General features: G+C 38.8%; 1 protein-coding gene across 1 annotated transcript in view; it reads left to right on the top strand.

The window, feature by feature from the left end:
* TRHDE (thyrotropin releasing hormone degrading enzyme) overlaps nucleotides 1-19,708 on the top strand; it is a 211,055-nt gene that overhangs the window by 65,405 nt on the left and 125,942 nt on the right. The window contains exon 4 of the mRNA XM_069857490.1: nucleotides 19,119-19,273. Within this exon, the coding sequence (XP_069713591.1) occupies nucleotides 19,119-19,273 (155 nt within the window). The remainder of the gene's footprint in view (nucleotides 1-19,118; nucleotides 19,274-19,708) is intronic.

A 19,708-nucleotide genomic window follows, 5' to 3' on the forward strand; every position in this document is an offset into this window, starting at 1 on the left:
TACAATGAGATGGCAGTGCCTGCTAGTTCAGCATATTTGGGTGAGCCATTCAATCACCTCCAACATATTTCCTATGTGGGCTGGCAGATGCAGCTCTGCATCAGGTGGCTTCACTGCCAAGGGAAGATAGATGTAGGCTGGAACAGTGCGGGCAAATGCTGCTTCAGGTACTGCTAAGTTGATGTTTTTCTTGAGCATTCTAGCTTAATCCTTTCTACTTAACCAGCACTACCTTTGCTCGTATACTTATACAGAAACTTGACATAAAAGCACACTGCAACAGGATCACTCTTTTAGACACATTATATTGCAAGGAAAAAGAAATATCAATGGTCCTGCTTCAACCAAAATAACACACAAACTTATGCAAATTCAGTAGCCCACTTTAAAAAGTAGACCTCAAAAGAGCATGGAGTCTAGGAAGTGGCAGATAATTTTAATTTTTATGTTAACATTGGTGTGTAACCTTGAACCTCAAATCTGATCACATATATATCTCTGGTTTTCTGATATCCTGTGCTGGAGGAAGAGAGAGGGATAGAAAATTATCAAACCTGGAAGAAACCAATTGAATAAACAAATCTAGTCACCTTCAGTTGCAGATGACTACTTAAAAATCTTTTAGTCAGAGGAAACCACAAAATACTTCCCAACTGCTTGCAGTATATTTAAAACCTTTAGTACAAAAGATAAAACCTCAAAAGTTGCAAAGAAAGCAAGGGAGACTAAAACATCGAAATATTCATTGTACCTGAGAATGTATTAAACATAATTTCCCATGTGAGCCTGGTAAGCTGATCGTAGCTCATTCAGTAGACGAGATCAGAAAAAATACTATTGACCTTTGCTAGTGTGGCCCACGGGAAAGTTCCTGGCATTTCAATGTGATACATTAACAGGGCGACAAAAAGATGCAACTGCTGATGCTGCATAAGAAGGGCTGATAAAACTGTTACATAGGCTATTCCTTTGGGTATAGCATTACATTCACCCAAAGGAGTTTTAAGGATTTATGACACTGCTGCTTTTTCTTTCTTATGGAGTCACACAAGGTTCAGTTCTCTCTTCAGTTTTCTCTTTAGTCCCTTCCAGCATGACTGTGAAAGGCATTAGCCTGGTACAGGCAAAGAGGGAATAAAGGTTTTTGATCAAGAGGGAGGCATCGTTAAAGTGTTAGAAAAGGGGAGGAGTTAACAAATAACATGAGCTAGGAGAGATAAACTGAGATTGACAATGAAAATTATGGGGATAGCAGAATGTCTGCAGCAGCTTGGATTTTCTGCACACCAAGTGGCAAAGTCATAACAGAGATGCAGATGCCTGGAGACATGCTTCCTTAGCTGTGGCTTGAGCCATACTATTCTGATCAGATTGCATTCTGATACGAGTCAAGACTTTTCTCTGACTCTGGAAAAAACACTTCAAGAGGTGGAATGATCTCTCTAAGAATGATAGCTTTTGCCACTGTCAGAGGAAATTCTTGTGTATAAACTACGTAGTAAAAATTCTGCAGTAACTTCTGTTGTCATGAGGATTCCTTGGCTTTCTGTAGTAGTTGCTAGAATATCTTTCTGTAATCCATGCATGTCTATGGATTAATTGTGTTTGGACATTTGTTTTCAAATGAAGCTAACCCATACCTTTATAACATAAAATAATTAATAGGAAAATGTGAGAGAATGTTGATGGAAAAAGGTGAGTGTCTAGGACAAAATACCAAGTGGATGTATGTGCTATTCTGGATCTTAAAGTGATGGTTGAGTTTATTCATCTTTTGTTTGATGCTTCTAAAAATATCCACTGATTATTTCAAGTGCTAAAATTTGAAAGGACAGGTTATAATCTTGTTCTTTGATACTCTGTCAAACTTACTACTTCATTTGCTGAAATTTGTGTTGTCAGTACAACACTGAATATTTACTTGTAAATGAAATAGCAGTTCTTTGTGTAGCATGTAGCTGCAGCAAGAGTCAAAATTGTGTTTTGATAAACATGTGCTTCATGTTTCCTTGCTGGCAGGGTGGCTGGCATTCTTGAAGCCCCTAGTAATTTGTCTTTGTGGATGACTGTCTTTGGTCATCACTGTAATACCAGGAAGCTGACATCAAGCTGAACTCCTAAACAGAGCAGACAGCAAGGAATCTACCGAGGTCATGTATGGTAATCCAAAGTGCAGTAACTCTCCTGTCATCTTTGAAGAAGGATGCATTGAACTTCTTTTAAACAGCTTTTGAAGCTTTGAAGAAGAAGAAAATTGGGATTGGAATATCCATAAAGAACTAGGCACAAATGTGGCTTTTTATTCCAGATAGCCAGAGGAGGTTTGGCACATTTGAAGGTATTAAAGAAAACTAGCCTTGCTTCTTTTAGCTTTATTTGAAATGGAGTTAAGGGGAGGGGAAAAAAAAATCAATATTTGCTAAATGAGAAAGAACAAAATCGGCTTTAAGAGTAAAATATCTTCTTGAGGAGTAACAAATTAATATCATAAAAAAACCCCAAACAAATAGTCCTCTTATAGAAATACTACAGTGTGCATTTTACAGAATCACAGAATCATTTAGATTGGAAAAGACCTTTAAGTAAAGATCATTGAGTCCAAATGTAATCCTAACATTGCCAAGTCCACCACTAAACCATGTCCTCAGTAGCCTAATTTACACATCTTTTAAATGCCTCCAGGGATGGTGACTCAATCACTTCCCTGGGAAGCCTGTGTCAATGCTTGACAAACCTTTTAGTAAAGTAATTTTTCCTAATATCCAGTCTGAACCTCCCCTGGAACAACTTGAGGTCATCTGCTCTCATCCTACCACTTGTTCCTGTCAAGTAAAGCCATAAGATAAGGGGAGGGTTCTTCCACTGATATAATTGTTATGGTTTAATTTAGACCAGGAGATTTTAAGTCCTTGCAGCAATTATCCTACTTTTAATTCATCCTCTTCTACATCTCTCGTTTGTATTCTCAGATGTCATGAAGTGCTAGGTTTTCATCTTCCACATACTTGATCATCTACTTTAAGCAAGTCCTTAGTCCTTTGCATTTGATTTATGTTTGAACCAACACTGTTATACATTGTGCAAGCGCTGAAAAAGGACCAGGAACCACCTGAAGACACTTTAATTCATGCTGTTTTATAGGCTGTCTTTAGAAGGAGAAGATCATGTCTTCAGTGTAAAGGAGAACTTGGTTCATAGGCTTCAGTGTGAATCTTGCATACTTTCAGTGCAGATTATTTTATGACTTGGGGTCCTGGCTTACTAAGTTCACTACAGGACTGTGGTGGTCCTCTGCATGCTATAGTATTATTGAGCTTTTAAGAGTGCTCCTGTGATGCACATTGAATTATCTGTGTAGTCTGAACTGTGTTGAAAGCAGCCAGAACAAAAAGACTTTGTAGATTCAAGGACTATTAAATCCCGATGCAATACCAATGGCTCTTTTGTGCCTTATATTATACTGAAGAGCTAGCAGGCTATTCCCTTTCTTCTAATAGAGTTTGCTCTACTTATTTTGTGCAAATTATTCGTATTTTTTCTTAAAGGAAAAGCTTGTATGCTCTTTCATAGTCTTTACCAAACATTACTGATGCAGCAAAATCTTTAATTGGGTTCTTTTTCTTTTAAGTGGAATGTTCAGAAATTGTTTTTCCTGTAAATAATAATGAAGCAAGATGCTGTAGAAAAATTATGATTCTAAAAGAGACAAGTCATTGTAATAGAAACACTTTAAACTGAAAACTGTATTATTTTAACGTAAATTATTCATAGGTTATCAAGTTTAGATGAGGTTTGTGAACCTAACTTTGTTATGGTTCTTTAATATAACTTTAATATAACTTTAATGTTTAAATTTATGATGTGGGGAATGAAATTCTACTTGGGGAAACCATTGTGATTTCTGTATAATTGAAAACATTTATGTATTCACTAGACTAGTAGTACTGAGAGCAGACATTTATCTCCGTAATTTTATAATGCCACAGTATAACAATGAGCATAGACAAGATTATACTTGGAGAAGTAGTGGTCTTTTAGAAGAACATGCTACGTCTGTTTTGATCTCTTTCTTGTTGCTAATAGAAGGGCTGACTGGGAAGGTACTTGGCTTCACCTACCTCGTAGGTACAAATGATCATACTGAATTTCTATCTGCTTTACATTCACTTTACTAATAGTTATTTTTTATGGCTTCTTTTGCTAGTTCTGTTTATTTAGGTGCTATTTATTCCCTTAACAACTTTGATGCTCATGTAGTCATTGAATTCTCTTTGTCACTGCCTCTTGTGTGTGTAGTTTGCTCTTAAGTACAACTTCACTATGTAAAGCTGTTCCTTCAGTAATCCTGAAGCTACAGGTCTTATTGATTTCCAGAGTTTCTGAGAACTTTTCTTGCAGACTTTCTGGCTATGTACAGTTCTTTGGAAAGGCAGAGTGCATGAACATCTAAAGCGTTGATTTCTCTGGTTAATAACCATCAGTAGCTGAAGCGAGCTCCTTCAACTCTTTGTACTTAAGCAGTGGAAAAATAGGATTTTTCATGGGTTTTTTGTTTACTCTTGTTCTTTGCATTGAAGATACGCAAAATCTCATTGGAATGAGTCTGAGGAACTGCAAATGTGTCCTAACAAGTTGTCCTCAAGTAAGTGTAATTAAATCATCTATTCAAGGTTAAGCCTGTATTCTCCTGCATTCATGTACTACTTCTTTTTTCCTGTCCTCTGAGAGTGTTTCTCCTGTTTGTATTCATAGTCCCTTTGGCAATATTTCCTCAGCTTCTAGGCTCTTACTGACTGTCTCAGACAAATTTTTCATTTCTTTGACTTGTTTCTCTGTTTTTCTATGTTTCTCATCTATTTCAACGATGTCTCTCAAGCCTTCTGGCAATACTTCTCAGTTTTTCCCACTGCATTTTTTTGATACTCTGAGGCAGGATCTTTCAGTACCAGAAGCACTGAATCTTCATTTCTTTAGAAGTAATCCAGTGGTTTTTAGCTCAAGCCAGTGCTTTTCTAGTGTTGCAAGCTACCTTGTTAGCTCTTTGGTCATCACCCTTAAATTTATGAAATGCATAATACCTGGAGAAGAAGTAGGAATAGCCTTTTTGTTTGTCTGCAATTCTTATGGTTGGTGATTACAGGAAAAAAAACTCCAGCATTTGGACATAATGAGATCTGTGTTTTCTCTGTAGTAGCACCATAAGTAAAATGTGCACACTAACAGGGGCATTCAGATGACACAAATGCACCAATCATTTAACCAATTTTTCAACCATACTCACAAACCAAACTTAGGTAAAATGTACAAGTAATTTCTGATTTGCGCAAATTTATGACTTGACCATAAAATACTTGTATTTTGCCGATGTGGAGATGAATAATTCATTGTGGTGTGTTGGGAGTGATTGCTTAGGTTTTTAGATTGCCTAGTTACTTTCCTTGTTTCTTCATTCTTTTAGGGAACTTTAGAAAGTGTGCATGTTTATCCTCACTAAATACTTGTCAGGAGTGACAGCAATGTGCTGTCTTGGCTGTCCTATCCTAAAAACATTGATTACTTTCTGAAAGAGTTCAGTTCTTTGACAGTCACAGGCCATATTTTGTCTGATAACAGTGTTTTTGTTGTTGATATAGACAGTACCTAGCTCTGGATTTTGTTCCCTGCCTATCTGTCAGTTAATCCAGAATGCTTGATTTACTGAAAATAGAAAGATTTGAACAAGGTTTCATACATATGTTACACACACAGAGACAATTCTCAGTTGCATCTTCTGGAAAAAAGGGAGATTTTGTCACCAAAACCTTCTCTTTGAAGCAGGTTGTCTGTGTTACATTATGGAAGTCCTTTCTTTGCTTGAATATTGACTTCCAAATTTTTATTTAGTGGCCATAAAAGTGCTCTCTAGTTTTAACCATATCAACCCGAACAGTAGGCACCCATGAATGCTGAGGGAACTGACTGATGTTGTTGTGAGGCCACTTTTGGTTATCTTCGAAAGGCCATGGTGATAGGGAGGGGTACCTTAGGACTGGGTAAAAGGAGAAGTGAACTGACAAGAATCTCATGAAGTCCAACAAAGACAAGTACAAAGACATGTGCCAAGGGAGAAGCAACCCCATGCAGCAGTATATGCTGAGGGCTGACCAACTGGAAAGCAGATTTTGAGAAAGGAGATTGTGGAGTCGAAGTTGATCGTGAGCCAGCACTGTGCCCTAACAGCAAAGAAGGTGAATGGTGCCTTGGGAAATTAGGATTGTTGTTAGCAGGTCAAGGAAGGTGATCGTTCTCCTCTACTCAGCACTGGTGAGGCCACAACTCTCCTGTGTCCAGTTCTGGGCTCTACCGTACTAGAGGCATATGGACACACTGGAGAAAGTCCAGTGAAGAGCTGGAAGGATAGTTAAGGGACTGGAGTGTCTCTTCTTTTAGTAGAGGCTGGGAGAGACGGTGTGTTCAGCCTGCAGAAGAGAAGGCTCAAGGGGGTATCTCTTCAATGTGTATAAATACCTGAAAGGAGTGTGCAAGGAAGATGATGACAGACTGTTTTCAGTGGTTCCCAGTGACAGGACAAGAGGCACTGGGCACAAAGTGAAACACAGAAGATTCCTCCTGAATATCAGGATTCACTTTTTTTTCACTGAAGATGATGGAACACTGGTACAGGTTGCCTAGAGATTGTGGAGTCTTGGTCCTTGGAGATACTCAAAAGCCATCTGGACACAGTTCGGGACAACTGGCTCTTGGTGGCTCTTGGGAGTTGGACAAGATGACCTCCAGAAGTCCCTTCCAATTATAACCATTCTGTGATTCTGTCAGAGCACTGCATACCATGTTAAAGGCACTTGTAGAATTCAGTTTTATGTGTTCTGACATACTGTTTCGGAATTGGCTGTGGGATTATCTACAAAAAGGGCCGCAGGGAGGACCCAGGAAACTACAGGCCTGTCAGTCTGACCACAGTGCCAGGGAAAGTCATGGAGCAGGTGATCTTGAGTGCTATCATGAAGCACATGCAAGAGAACTGGGTGATCAGGCCCAGTCAACATGCATTCACAAAAGGCAGGTCCTGCCAGACTAACCTGATCGCCTTCTATGACAAAGTGACTCGGCTGCTGGATGAGGGAAAGGCTGTGGATGTGGTCTTCCTGGACTTCAGCAAAGCCTTTGACACAGTTTCTCACAGTGTCCTGCTTGAGAAACTGTCAGCCTCTGGCCTGGACAGGCGCACACTCTCCTGGGTGGAAAACTGGTTGGACGGCCGGGCCCAGAGAGTGGTGGGAAATGGTGTGAAATCCAGCTGGAGGCCAGTGACAAGTGGGGTTCCCCAGGGCTCAGTGCTGGGTCCAGCCCTGTTCAATGTCTTCATCAATGATCTGGATGAAGGCATTGAGTGCACCCTTAGCAAGTTTGCGGACGACACTAAGCTGGGTGGAAGTGTCGATCTGCTGGAGGGTCGGGAGGCTCTGCAAAGGGATCTGAACAGGCTGGACCACTGGGCAGAGTCCAATGGCATGAGGTTTAACAAGGCCAAATGCCGGGTCCTGCACTTGGGGCACAACAACCCTATGCAGTGCTACAGACTAGGAGAAGTCTGTCTAGAAAGCTGCCTGGAGGAGAGGGACCTGGGTGTGTTGGTTGACAAGCGACTGAATATGAGCCAGCAGTGTGCCCAGGTGGCCAAGAAGGTCAATGGCATCTTGGCTTGTATCAGAAACGGCGTGACCAGCAGGTCCAGGGAGGTTATTCTCCCTCTGTACTCAGCACTGGTGAGACCGCTCCTCGAATACTGTGTTCAGTTCTGGGCCCCTCACCATAAGAAGGATGTTGAGGCTCTGGAGCAAGTCCAGAGAAGGGCAACAAAGCTGGTGAAGGGGCTGGAGAACAGGCCTTATGAGGAGCGGCTGAGAGAGCTGGGGTTGTTTAGCCTGGAGAAGAGGAGGCTGAGGGGTGACCTCATTGCTCTCTACAACTACCTGAAAGGACGTTGTAGAGAGGAGGGTGCTGGCCTCTTCTTCCAAGTGACAGGGGACAGGACAAGAGGGAATGGCCGCAAGCTCTGCCAGGGGAGGTTTAGGCTGGACATTAGGAAAAAATTCTTTACAGGGAGGGTAATTGGGCACTGGAACAGGCTGCCCAGGGAGGTGGTTGAGTCGCCTTCCCTGGAGGTGTTTAAGGCATGGGTGGATGAGGTGCTGAGGGATATGGTTTAGTGTTTGATGGGAACGGTTGGACTCGATGATTCGGTGGGTCTCTTCCAACCTGGTTATTCTGTGATTCTGTGATTCTGTGATTACAGGGAGATTTCTTCATCTAACTTTCAGTTGTTGTTGCCTTTTCATGGACTTTTCCAATGACTGTAAATGAGTTTTCTCAGTAGTACTTACATTAGTTGCTGATTAAAACAACTACATTTGGCACAAATTTGGTCACCTAATCCATTATTCCAAAGAATCTCAGTATCTCTTCTTCTGATGACATGATGATGCTGTCGTCATGGCTTACCTGGGCACCTTTGTGCATTAACAGCTCTCTCCATTACCAGTGCAGTACTTCCATTGTATGCTCTTTATGCTTTTTTTTTGTTTTAATTTAGTTTTAGCTTGGCATTTTTTTTAATCTTTCAAAAGTTCTCCTAAGCCTCTTGCCACTCTCTCTTCCTGTTTTTTCTTCCCAGATGAGGTGTTACTGTGTAGAACTTGATACCCTGTCTGTCTGTCTTTGCCATCACAAAATGAGCACATAAACTTTTCAGATGGCATCTGCCAGAAATTTGAGCATTCATCTAATGTATAAATATTTGTCATCAGTGGTCTCTCAAAATATCTCCCCTTTTAGGCAATAAAAAAACCTTCCAATTTTACAGGTGTTTTTTCTTGTGCAAAAGCAAGGGGAATTGTACCTTCTTTATGTTGTCTTACTCTGCTCTCTGACTTAGAGGCTGCAATGGGGATCAGTTGCTGCAAGCCCACTGCTATCCCCCAGTGTTTCATTACTGGTGTGTTAGCATTACTGGTCTCAGTTAGCAGCCAATAATGAGCTGCAAACATTTTATTCAATTTAGATCTGTGTATAATGCAGGTAAAGATACAGAATGTAAGCTCCAGTGGAGGCTGCATCACACAGTGAAAAATGCAAATGAATTACCAAAGGGAGGGGGAAATGTTTTTATCCTCTCATTGAAGTAAGAAGCTGCTTACCAGCCAGTTTAGTATGGGAGATCATTTCTAGTCCAACAAACAGATATTTGCATATCTAAGGAAGTGAGTAAGCACTTTTAAGAAAAATGGACAGACTGTGTCTTGAAAATTTGGGAAACAGAATGAGTCAGGATGAAACATTAAGTATGTTTAGATCCCAGGAAAATTTCAAAGATGAGATGGGCAAAAGCCTGTTGTGGTTTAATGAAGGGATGTGCAGGAATGAAGATCTAAGATCTAAGTGCACCTCCAAGCGTTCCATGAGAAGTTTGTCTCTTGTGGATGAATTCTCAGACCAGAACTTCTGAGTTCTGATGAACTGGCTGAACATGAGCCAGCAGTGTGCTCAGGGGGCTAAGAAGGCCAATGGCATCTTGGCTTGTATCAGAAACGCCGTGACCAGCAGGTCCAGGGAGGTTATTCTCCCTCTGTACTCGGCACTGGTGAGACCACTCCTAGATACCGTGTTCAGTTCTGGGCCCCTCACCACAAGAAGGATGTTGAGGCTCTGGAGCGAGTCCAGAGAAGAGCAACAAAGCTGGTGAAGGGGCTGGAGAAAAGTCTTATGAGGAGCGGCGGAGGGAACTGGAGTTGTTTAGCCTAGAGAAGAGGAGGCTGAGGGGTGACCTCATTGCTCTCTACAACTACCTGAAAGGAGGTTGTAGAGAGGAGAGTGCTGGCCTCTTCTCCCAAGTGACAGGGGACAGGACAAGAGGGAATGACCTCAAGCTGCACCTGGGGAGGTTCAGACTGGATACCAGAAAGAAATTTTTCACAGAAAGGATCATTGGGAACTGGCATAGGCTGCCCAGGAAGGTGTTTGAGTCCCCATCCCTGGAGGTGTTTAAAAGATGGGTAGATGAGGTGCTCAGGGACTTGGTTTAGTGGGAGATGGGAATGGTTGGTCTCAGTGATCCAAGAGGTCTTTTCGAACTTGGTCATTCTATGATTCTGAATAATTTTTCAATGATAGGAAAAACATGAAACATAAGGTGTGCACGGGAACCAGAGCAGTCAATACCAGCTCAGTATGAATGTAAATATGGATCAATGTAAACCTGTTAAGCATAAGGTTTGTCTATTTGGTGGTAATTTTTGTAAGCATTCATTACAGCATTGCCTGTTGTAAAAGTTATTGATAAAATGTGTTCATGATTTTTGAGCTTAATTTGGCTTAAATGTGATTTAAGGGAACTAACAAGGCATATTTTGTGCAAAAGTGCAGTAATTCCATACCCTAGGGCATTTGCGTGTCACAAAAGTACCTAGGAAATACTAACAGGAGTTAGATTGCTGTCATCATTCCCTTTGTCAAAAACATACACTCACTCCATCAGTGGGGGGGAGAGATTTAGTCCATCACTTTTCCAATATTTCTTCTCCTGCAATGAAGAGTGCTCTTGCTTGTATAGGCTGTCACTGTCTGTGCATTCCACTTATTCTCTGAGCTCTGTATGATTTTCTGGATCAGGCATTTTCTCTGCCGGGATGTTGGGTTATCATTCTTAAGTGTCAGAGATATGTCTGATCTCTGTGAACTTTGCTATGGACTGACTAACTCCTGTTTTTTTTTTCAGGCTCTGCTTTTCCTGTTTTCTAGGTCTCCTAGTAGTCTGTCATTGAAGTTCTTGTCCCAAGTCTGTCACAACCTCTTCTGTTCTCAGTTCTCTTGTAAGCTCCTTGCCAAACTTCAGTAGTACAGCTCAGTTTCTATCAATAAACAGCTTCTCTCTAGTGCATCACTTTTCTTTTGCAACTTCAGATTAAAACCGTTTCTTTCTACAGTTTCATTTATACATGGATCACACTAGTCTTTTTTTTGTAATAAATTTTTGAGTTTGGGTTCTCCTCTCTGAGTTTAACTATTAAACACATCAAGTATCTCTGAAGCCACAGCTGTCAGAAATAAGGCTACTTTCTAATTATTGTCTTTCTCTTCACTAGTACTTAGTATCTTCAGGTGCAGAATCAAGCACCATTTCCATCTCTTCCCATTGTTCTTGGTGCTCAGAGAGATTTTCAGCACTGGTGGAGGTTTTAAATACTCTGCTTCTCAATCATGCCTATTTCTTTTTTGTTTGGTTGGTTTTGGTTTTTTTTGGCTGCTGATAATGACGTGGGCTCAGGAGTAAGTCTGGGCCCAAGATGGTTAAAAAAGACTGTTTTTAGTTAGAGACATAGTGCCGTCAATGTGGGCTGAGCAGAGCCCGTTGCTCAGAATTCCTGCACCAAGAAAGTGAAGCTTCTTAGAGGTTCAAGTCCTGGTACTGAGTTTTACAGTGGAAAATCTGGAGTAACTGTGTAGTGAATGATGATTTTTTTCTGTCACAATCTTGCATGCCTGCTTTTTAACTTGATTTTTCATGTGTGATGGGTAACTACTCAGCACATTGCTGGCAGCCAGTGCCCATGCTGATGGAGAATGGAATGAAGGAGTAAATTTGCTTAATTGAATCTCTGCAGGGTATCTAAATGCAGCAAGACGTTCAGCTTTGACTTTCACATTTTGATATTGCCAGTCCATTGGGGTGTTCCGTGAGCTTCTTGTAAGGGTGTATATGGATTTTTGTCATAAGACTTAGTTCAAGTGGTTACATCTTCAGGCATGAGCATGGAGGGGAGAATCTGGGTTTGCATGAGAACAGAATGTGTCCTCTGTTATTTGTGTATCTCTAGAGTTAAGGGTGATGGATTCTTTGTCATATGTCACAGACATTTATTGGTCCTTGATGTATTAAGCAAACTGATGAATGGATGTGATGAATGCTGTCCTTATCAGAAAAGTGTTCTCAGAACTTCTTTAACACTTAAAGTAGTAAATGAGAAAGAGGAGAGCAAATATTTTTATTAAGATTGTAAGAAGTTATCCTAATGTAGTATTATCTAAAGAATTTGTGTAAGAATGTCAGACAAGCTTTGTTTCAGGGCTTAAAATAAGCAACAAGATAGAAACCCCCCAGTATTTCTGGATCTATCCATAACAGTCTATTCATATTTCTTCTTACTCTAGAGTAGAGAAGACAAATAGGTAGAGTCCCCACAAAAACATTGCCATGGATTGTAGTGCATATGATTAGCTATACTGTAATTTTCTCTCCAGATGGATTGTTGTGATACATACTTTTAAGACACTAGCAATATGAGACACCTGCCTTTCTTCCCAAAATTCCTATTTCTGCTTTCACTGCTAAACTGTACCCATCACCTGTGAATATGATCTCACTTTAAAGAAAACATAAATGAGGTAAATCTGGGTATATAGGTTTTTTACTAATGGAAACATTCATATCTTTATTACTGTGATGGAAATCAGTTTTACATACGCCAGATGAAAAGATTTATTTTACTTTGTTGTTTTAGTTCTTAAGTAGTATGGATTTCTGGAGTTTTCTGTGTATCTCCACCTTGGTTTTGCAGTGAAGGGAAGGAATGTGATGGTGGCACTTGATCATTTTCTTTCTGGCAATATTCATACTGGAAGTGCTCAGTAATCAGTGGTGTGTTGTTTTCAGCTGTAGAATCCTCATGCTCTATTAACTGTGGTGGTAGGAAAATGGCTGTTGGCAATTTTCCATCATGTCAGTGCTCTTAGTATTTACGTTAGGAAGAGTATTTAGGAAAGCAACAAAAGTCTTGTTTTTTCTCTCTCCAAATCTTTAGATGCTGAGACTTGGAATATATTTTCTCTGTTCATCTGTTGTATATATCCTGTAAGGGATGCATGTCCAGTACTAGCCCTGTAAATTGGAGTAACAGAAACTTGAGTTGATTTCAGACTGTCTTGGTTTGTTCTGTGTAACTTTTTGTTCCAATGTGTATCTAAGAAGAGTTTAAAATATTCACATTAGACTGAAGGCTTGGAAAAAAAGCTTTATATTTATACAGAATCTTTCTGAAAATATTTTTTTTCCTTGTTCGTTACTGTGTAGCAATTGATAATGTTCTGTCTGGGTAAAAAAAGGTGGTGTTCATCTAGAGATCCAGACGAAGAAGATGATACATAATTCAATCTCAATGGACGCTTGTGTCCATTTTTCATCTTAGCATTAATCATTTCATATAATTTGAAATAGCAAAACAATGTTCTATAGATTTGGATTATGAAAACTGAATGCAATTTAATAATATGCATGTCAAATAGGGTCAACAAGGTTCTATTTTATTTTCTTAAACTATAAACTAGCCATCACCTTGTGTCAAGGCTCAGTCACTTGAAAAAATAGCAAAGTTTTTCTTTTCATATTGCTGCTTATTCTCTCCTCATGCTGTCCTCCAGCTTTATCTCCCACATTTTTTGTCCCTCTTGGATCCTTTAGGATTCACATTGCATTAAACATCTGCTATTCCTATCAGGCACCCTAGAAATTCATCCATTGCTTATGTCAGTTAATGTTAAGTAATACTTTGTACAGCAGTAAGGAACAATAAAAAAACCCAGCGATAAACTGCTGCGTGTCAGTGATTTCTCCTCAGGGTCCGCAACAAGCCATTTGATTTGACTGAAATAATGGCAAACAGTTTTAGACCTTTACATTAACTCTGCAGGCTAACATCGGTGTGGGTTGGTAACTGTCATGCTTACAGAAGGATTTTTGTGATGTCGTCCCAGAGATAAAAGCTGATGGGTGCCAGAATAAGCATTTGGGTAAACAGAAATGTTAGTTGAAGAGTTCCTGCGGGGCTGTCATCCTGGTTGTTTGCGATTTCTGAGTGTTTGGAACTTTGAGTGTATTGAGATAAGATAGGACAATACTATTAAGTAGTAGTTTAAATAAAAGTAATAGTTAAAAGACAGCTAATTTAGAGTACCTAGACCTTAAGAGCCAGAATGAGATACTGAAATAATTCAGTTTTCTGGAAACACATTCGTAGTGTTTTCTGAAAATCAAGTGTCTCAAAGTGCCTCTGAACATTCAAATACATCAGTTGTGTTTTGTTCTGCTGTTGCAGTCATTTGGAGACCCTGCTCTTGGCTTCAGAGAGCTTTCCCCAAGCTCTGCAATGTTGCAGGGTGTTTGTTTATTTGTTTGTTTGTTTTTCCTTCCTCAAAGAACTCTTAGGAAGGGGATGGAAATATATACAACGAAAAGCTGATTTTCCAGCACATATACCAAACAAACAATGCATTATGTTGCATTATGAAAGGAAAAAAAACATACTCTGGGTTTTAATTTGTCAAGACAGAAATAAAATGATATTTGTCCATGCTTTCTCTTATTTTGTTGAAATTGTGAAAAAAGTTAAATACCTGGTAGTGACAGATCTGCACTTGAATTACTGAAAAAGTTTTCTCTGAAGAAATAAACAAAATAATGAAAGGCATGTAGTTAAATTCAAATTATCTTCATAGTGTCATTTTCGTAATAAAAATAGGGATTATAGGGGGAAAAACATGGAGTTCATAGAGTGCAAAAATTATCTCTGTGTGCCTCCCAGTTCTGTTATGGAAAATACATGTGTAAAGATGCCTAGCAGAAAGTTCTTGTTTCTCATGATACATTTGCAAGCTGCAGTGTTTCAGGGATCTCGCATCTTTCTGGGGGACTTATATGATAACTATTGTTCACGCATTCCGTTATTTAGTTTTCCCTCCTCTCCCCAAGTGGGTGCTTTTTGTCTTCCATCTTGAGTACTAGAAATTTAGTACTGTCATATGTTCTGGAGGATCTAGCCCTCGGTTACATGTCAACAAGCAGCTAAACTGAATAATATTACTGTACATAATATTAGTGAACGTATTGATATCTGTGGATGTCTGGCTTTCTGTGTTTATATACACACTCATACGTATAGTAAGGATGTGTGTTTGTTATACCAATATCCCCATGAGATTTCAAACCAAGGTGGGGTAAACAAAGTGGAATGATAGTGGTGTAAAAGATTCTTCGGTTGTAAAAGAGTAGGTTGGTAAAAGGGGAGAAGAGGACCCTCAAATTCAGGTATTCTGCGTGATAGAGTTGGATTTTGTTTTGCATTTTGCATAATCTCATTCAGTTTTAATCCTGCTGTCCATTAAAGCAAGAGTGATATTCCCAGTTGTATTTGGGAAATTTAATGCCATAAAATGCCAAATACTATAACTGAGTGGGGGAAAAGAAAAAACAGTATAATATGTTAAGGTTACACAGATAGTACGTTCATTGGGAAAGTTAAAAAAACATGGAAATGTGGATTCTCTTTGTGACCAACTTAGGTGTTAAATTGCTTTTTTCCAATATGATTATACTTGCTAATAATGTCAGACAATTATATCTTGATGTAAGCTCACATAGTTATGATGCCTCAATTAAATTCTTGGAAGTAAGAGAAGCTGTTGAGCTGTGTACAGTTTTTGTAATTTGAAATATTTTTAATGAGATTCACACAGAAACAGATTAAAAAAGGCTAAATGCTATCTTTGTATTTGAATAGTTGTACTAGAATAGTGTGTTAGTGTGAAGTTCCAACATTTTTTTTTTGTCCTGATGGCTTTTCCAGTGATTTTACTTCAGCTGTATAATTGTTGCTTCTTGGGCATGAATTTAGCCTCTGTGAAGGCCAAGAGGTGGTAACCCCCTCTAATACTCCGGCAGCACACAGGACTCTCTTCACTGCTGCATTAGGAAATCTCAAGTAACATTTTTGTGATATATGAGGATATTATTCTCTGCAAGCAATAACATGCATTTCTATTTCCCCAGCAATATCCACATAATCAAACATTCACAAGCACTTACAAAGAATTTAATTAAGTGGTGTGCAGTCTAACTGGATGTAGCATGTGCACAAGTTGTTATATATTCAGGAGTATTGCAGTTAGTGCAGAATACTTTTGAGCAGTACAATGTGTGAGTAATATTTCTGTCAAAATGTGCATCATCACCCATCCTTTTTCACCTTGCTCCTTGAAATTACCCTAAAACCTCAGCAGAAATCATGTCCAGGAGTATAGGATACCTTCCTTAGTGCTCTAATGGTGTGGTAAATGCAAATAAGCACAAATTATCATGTTGAGACTTAAACATCAGACATCATTCCTCTGAAATCAAATGTTGATGACTCTCCAGGGAAAGATATAGCTTATTGCATATTTTACCACAAAAGTAGACATGTTTGGAATTTTATTTAAAGGCAGTAGAAAGTTGTGGAGCAACGAAGACCAACAAAAAAAGAATTTCATTTCTGAATTAACATAGAGACTGGACATTCATGGTTTAGACATGGACAATGGGAAGCCAAAGATTTCTTGTTTTGTGATGATGAGTATGTTCCGAGTCTGTTCTGTCAGTCATTGCAGATTAAGAAAGTCTCTTTGGCTTTAAAGTGCAGTGCATCAGACCCTTCAGTACGAAAAGGTAGGAGTTTGTTTATATGTTATATTGCACTTCTTAATTCATTCAGCATTATTGGTATGCTCATGTCACTTGCAGGGATTAGCATTCTGGAAACCAACAGGGTTATCTATTACATTTTGGTTTATCTGTTCAGAAAAGCCCTTTAACCATTAGCTGATGCATGAGAGGAGTTTCCAGGCTTGCAGAGCAATGGGTCTCTGTTGTTTGAAAGTGATTTAGAATATCCCTCTGTGGTTGTCTACCTGCAAGGCAGTTAGCCGTCCATCAGATTGGAAGGTTTTATTGGTATATTGGTGCTAGAAAGTATCAATCTAAACCAGCAGACCAATACTAGTGACAAAAATACTGAAAGACAGCCTATAATTAGCCTGTAAAGGTGTTTAGTATGACACTTGTTTTGCAGTTCACATAGTTATTCGAGTTTGTTTCTGTCAGATACTGACAAAATGTCCATCATGAGTGGCAAGAAGGACCAAAAACTACAAATGAATGCTAAGGAGAGAAAGGAAACAAAAGGATCAGTTAAAAGTAGGGAACTGGTTTTACTTTCATGCTAGTTCTATTTTGGTGTCACTTAGCTTATCTGAGGGGAGTTGCTAAATACTTAATTGATGTAAATAAGAACAGACTCACTCTCTATTCATCTTCTGAAAATGCCTTCTGGAGGAAAGTTTAATTGCTGTAGAAGTTACAGCTTTCCTTACAGAGTTGAGAATATGGGAGAGATCCCTGTTTAATGTTAATGAAGATTTGCCATTAACTTTGGTGATTCTACCCAGTAGTCTGTGTATCCTCTTTGTTTAATCCTTATCCCTTCTTTATATAGCAGATAAAAGTTTTTCGTTTTCATGTCTTTTATAACAAACTGCAGTTATTCAAAAAAATTAGTACAGTTTGAACTTCATCTGAAGAAGAAAAGGAAAGCAAGTAATTTTGAATTTATTCGCATGTCTAATCTTGAACACCATATTTTGGATTTTTGCTTTATTTTCTTTAATTAGGCTTTTGTTCTAGTGTCTGCCTTTATAGAAAATATTTATTCTTCACCATTTCTAGTATGTCCCTGTTAGCAATTTGGTTATTTTCAGTTTGCTTGTGTTTTGAAGTAGCTGATAAACTCTGTACTTCCACTACAAGTATGAGATTTACATGTTTCTTGTAGCAGGCCTTTTTGGGGGATTGCTGGAATATATCCAAGCATCCCAATAATGGTATTTCAGTGGCAACTTCCTCTGAATCCTGAAGTAGAACTCTTGCTGTCAAGTTGTTCTCAAAGCCAATTCTACCACACCTCTCAGCAGACCAAAAGAGAGAAACTTAGGAGACCTGTTAGTGCTGTGATAAAACATAGAATACTTTTTAGAATAAGCAGGTCAGAATTTTTCTCCTTTGGGTTAGGAAGTCACCTGAGAGACCATTCCTCTCAGCCAGGGAAGTACCACCTAGATGCACTTATTTTAACTGCAAGTTGTCTGGCTTTGGAACCAGAAGTAATGAAGTCAAATGAAAGCACTGTGACAGCCAGACTAATTAATTAAGAAGCCAGGGCTAATTACTTTGACTGGAGGGAGCACCATGCTGATGTGACAGTGTAGCTTCCAAATTCTGGCTTTGGAAGAGGTTGCTTTGGGCTTCCTATAGACATAAAATTTGTTTCTGGGCTCTTTCAGGTATTTTTGCCATGAAGCAGCATAGTGAATTGGTTTATTCCCTATATCAATTTTCTATAATTTTAGATTTATTTCCAGACTGTTAGTCAATTTTAGTACCTTCTCATTCTTCCGCAGGAAGATTTTTCTAACTCATGAATAGTCATTGTAATATTGTCTTGTTCAACCTCATGCCATTGGGAGAAATCTCCCACTGCGTTTTTTTTTTTTTTGTTTCCATACCTGATGAAGGACCTTCCCATCTTCTTCGTAGTATTTTATTGCTTACTGAATATAGATCTGAAGTAATACTCTTGAAGTTGTGTGTGGCACCATTATTGCAGCCTACAGGGCTCAGAGGTGGCTGACAGCAGTTCTATTCTCAAAGGATGCATGCTAGCATAAGTGAACACTGGAAGATGCCTTGTCTTGTAAGAACTGGTGATTCTGATCAGTTTGTCACCTTTCTGGTTGTTATAAAGAAGTATTTCTTCAGTGCTCCCCTTAAAGGCAGTGCTTATATTTAGTTTGATGTGTGAGGTGTTCACAAAGGAGTGACTTTAATGAAAAGATAACAAATGGCAAAAGTCAGTGTTAGTTTGGTATAATAAACATGAGAAGCAGTGTCAAACCCATAAGTAAATAATCAGGAAAACATTTTAAAATAAGCTTGATTCTGTATAGAATTTCCTCATTAGAAATGCTAAGTACTGTGTTGCAATAACATTGTAGTCATGTGACCAGACAGTGACACAAGAAAAAAAATTTATTATTTTACTAATGTTTTCAAAATAACATTGCTAAAAAGCTAAAATTAAGTTTTGTTTTTACATGTATGTTATTTAAAATGCTTTTAGTGATCATTTATGACCTTACTTACAATAGTTTCCCAGTATAGTAGCTCCACAAGAGTTAACGTATAATTTTTCTATTTCTAGATCTGTTAGCTGTGCCTAAACATCCCTATGCTGCTATGGAGAACTGGGGACTGAGTGTTTTTGTGGAACAAAGGATACTGCTAGATCCAAGCATTTCTTCTATATCATACCTACTGGATGTCACCATGGTCATTGTACATGAGCTATGTCATCAGGTATTAAATTTGTTCAGATATTTGGTATTGATTGCAGAAGCCCTGCATTTCTTTTAAAAACTGAAAATGAATTTGTGTTATTCACATTGACAGTTGCAACTTTTATTGTAACTGTAGTCCAAATAATACAGAAATCTGTGAGATACATCCTTACACTGCAGAAACTAGGAAGGCTCAAAGTGGGGCTAGAGGAGAAAATTAGTAATGACGAACAACGTGCCTGTCGTCTATATGTTTGTGTGTGAATGTGTTCTTGGTACATAGACCAAACACACTGATAAATAGAAATGATTTACTGCAGAACTGTAGCAGATTCATGCCGAGTTTCATATTTATGCCAAAAAATGATTTGGCAGTCATCATTTTCTTCCATTACATATACGCATTCTTCCACTTTTTTAAAATTTTTTTTTTAGTTTTTGTATTGACCCTCTG

Source organism: Phaenicophaeus curvirostris, chromosome 1 (genome assembly GCF_032191515.1).
Source record: "Phaenicophaeus curvirostris isolate KB17595 chromosome 1, BPBGC_Pcur_1.0, whole genome shotgun sequence".
Classification (NCBI taxonomy): domain Eukaryota; kingdom Metazoa; phylum Chordata; class Aves; order Cuculiformes; family Cuculidae; genus Phaenicophaeus; species Phaenicophaeus curvirostris.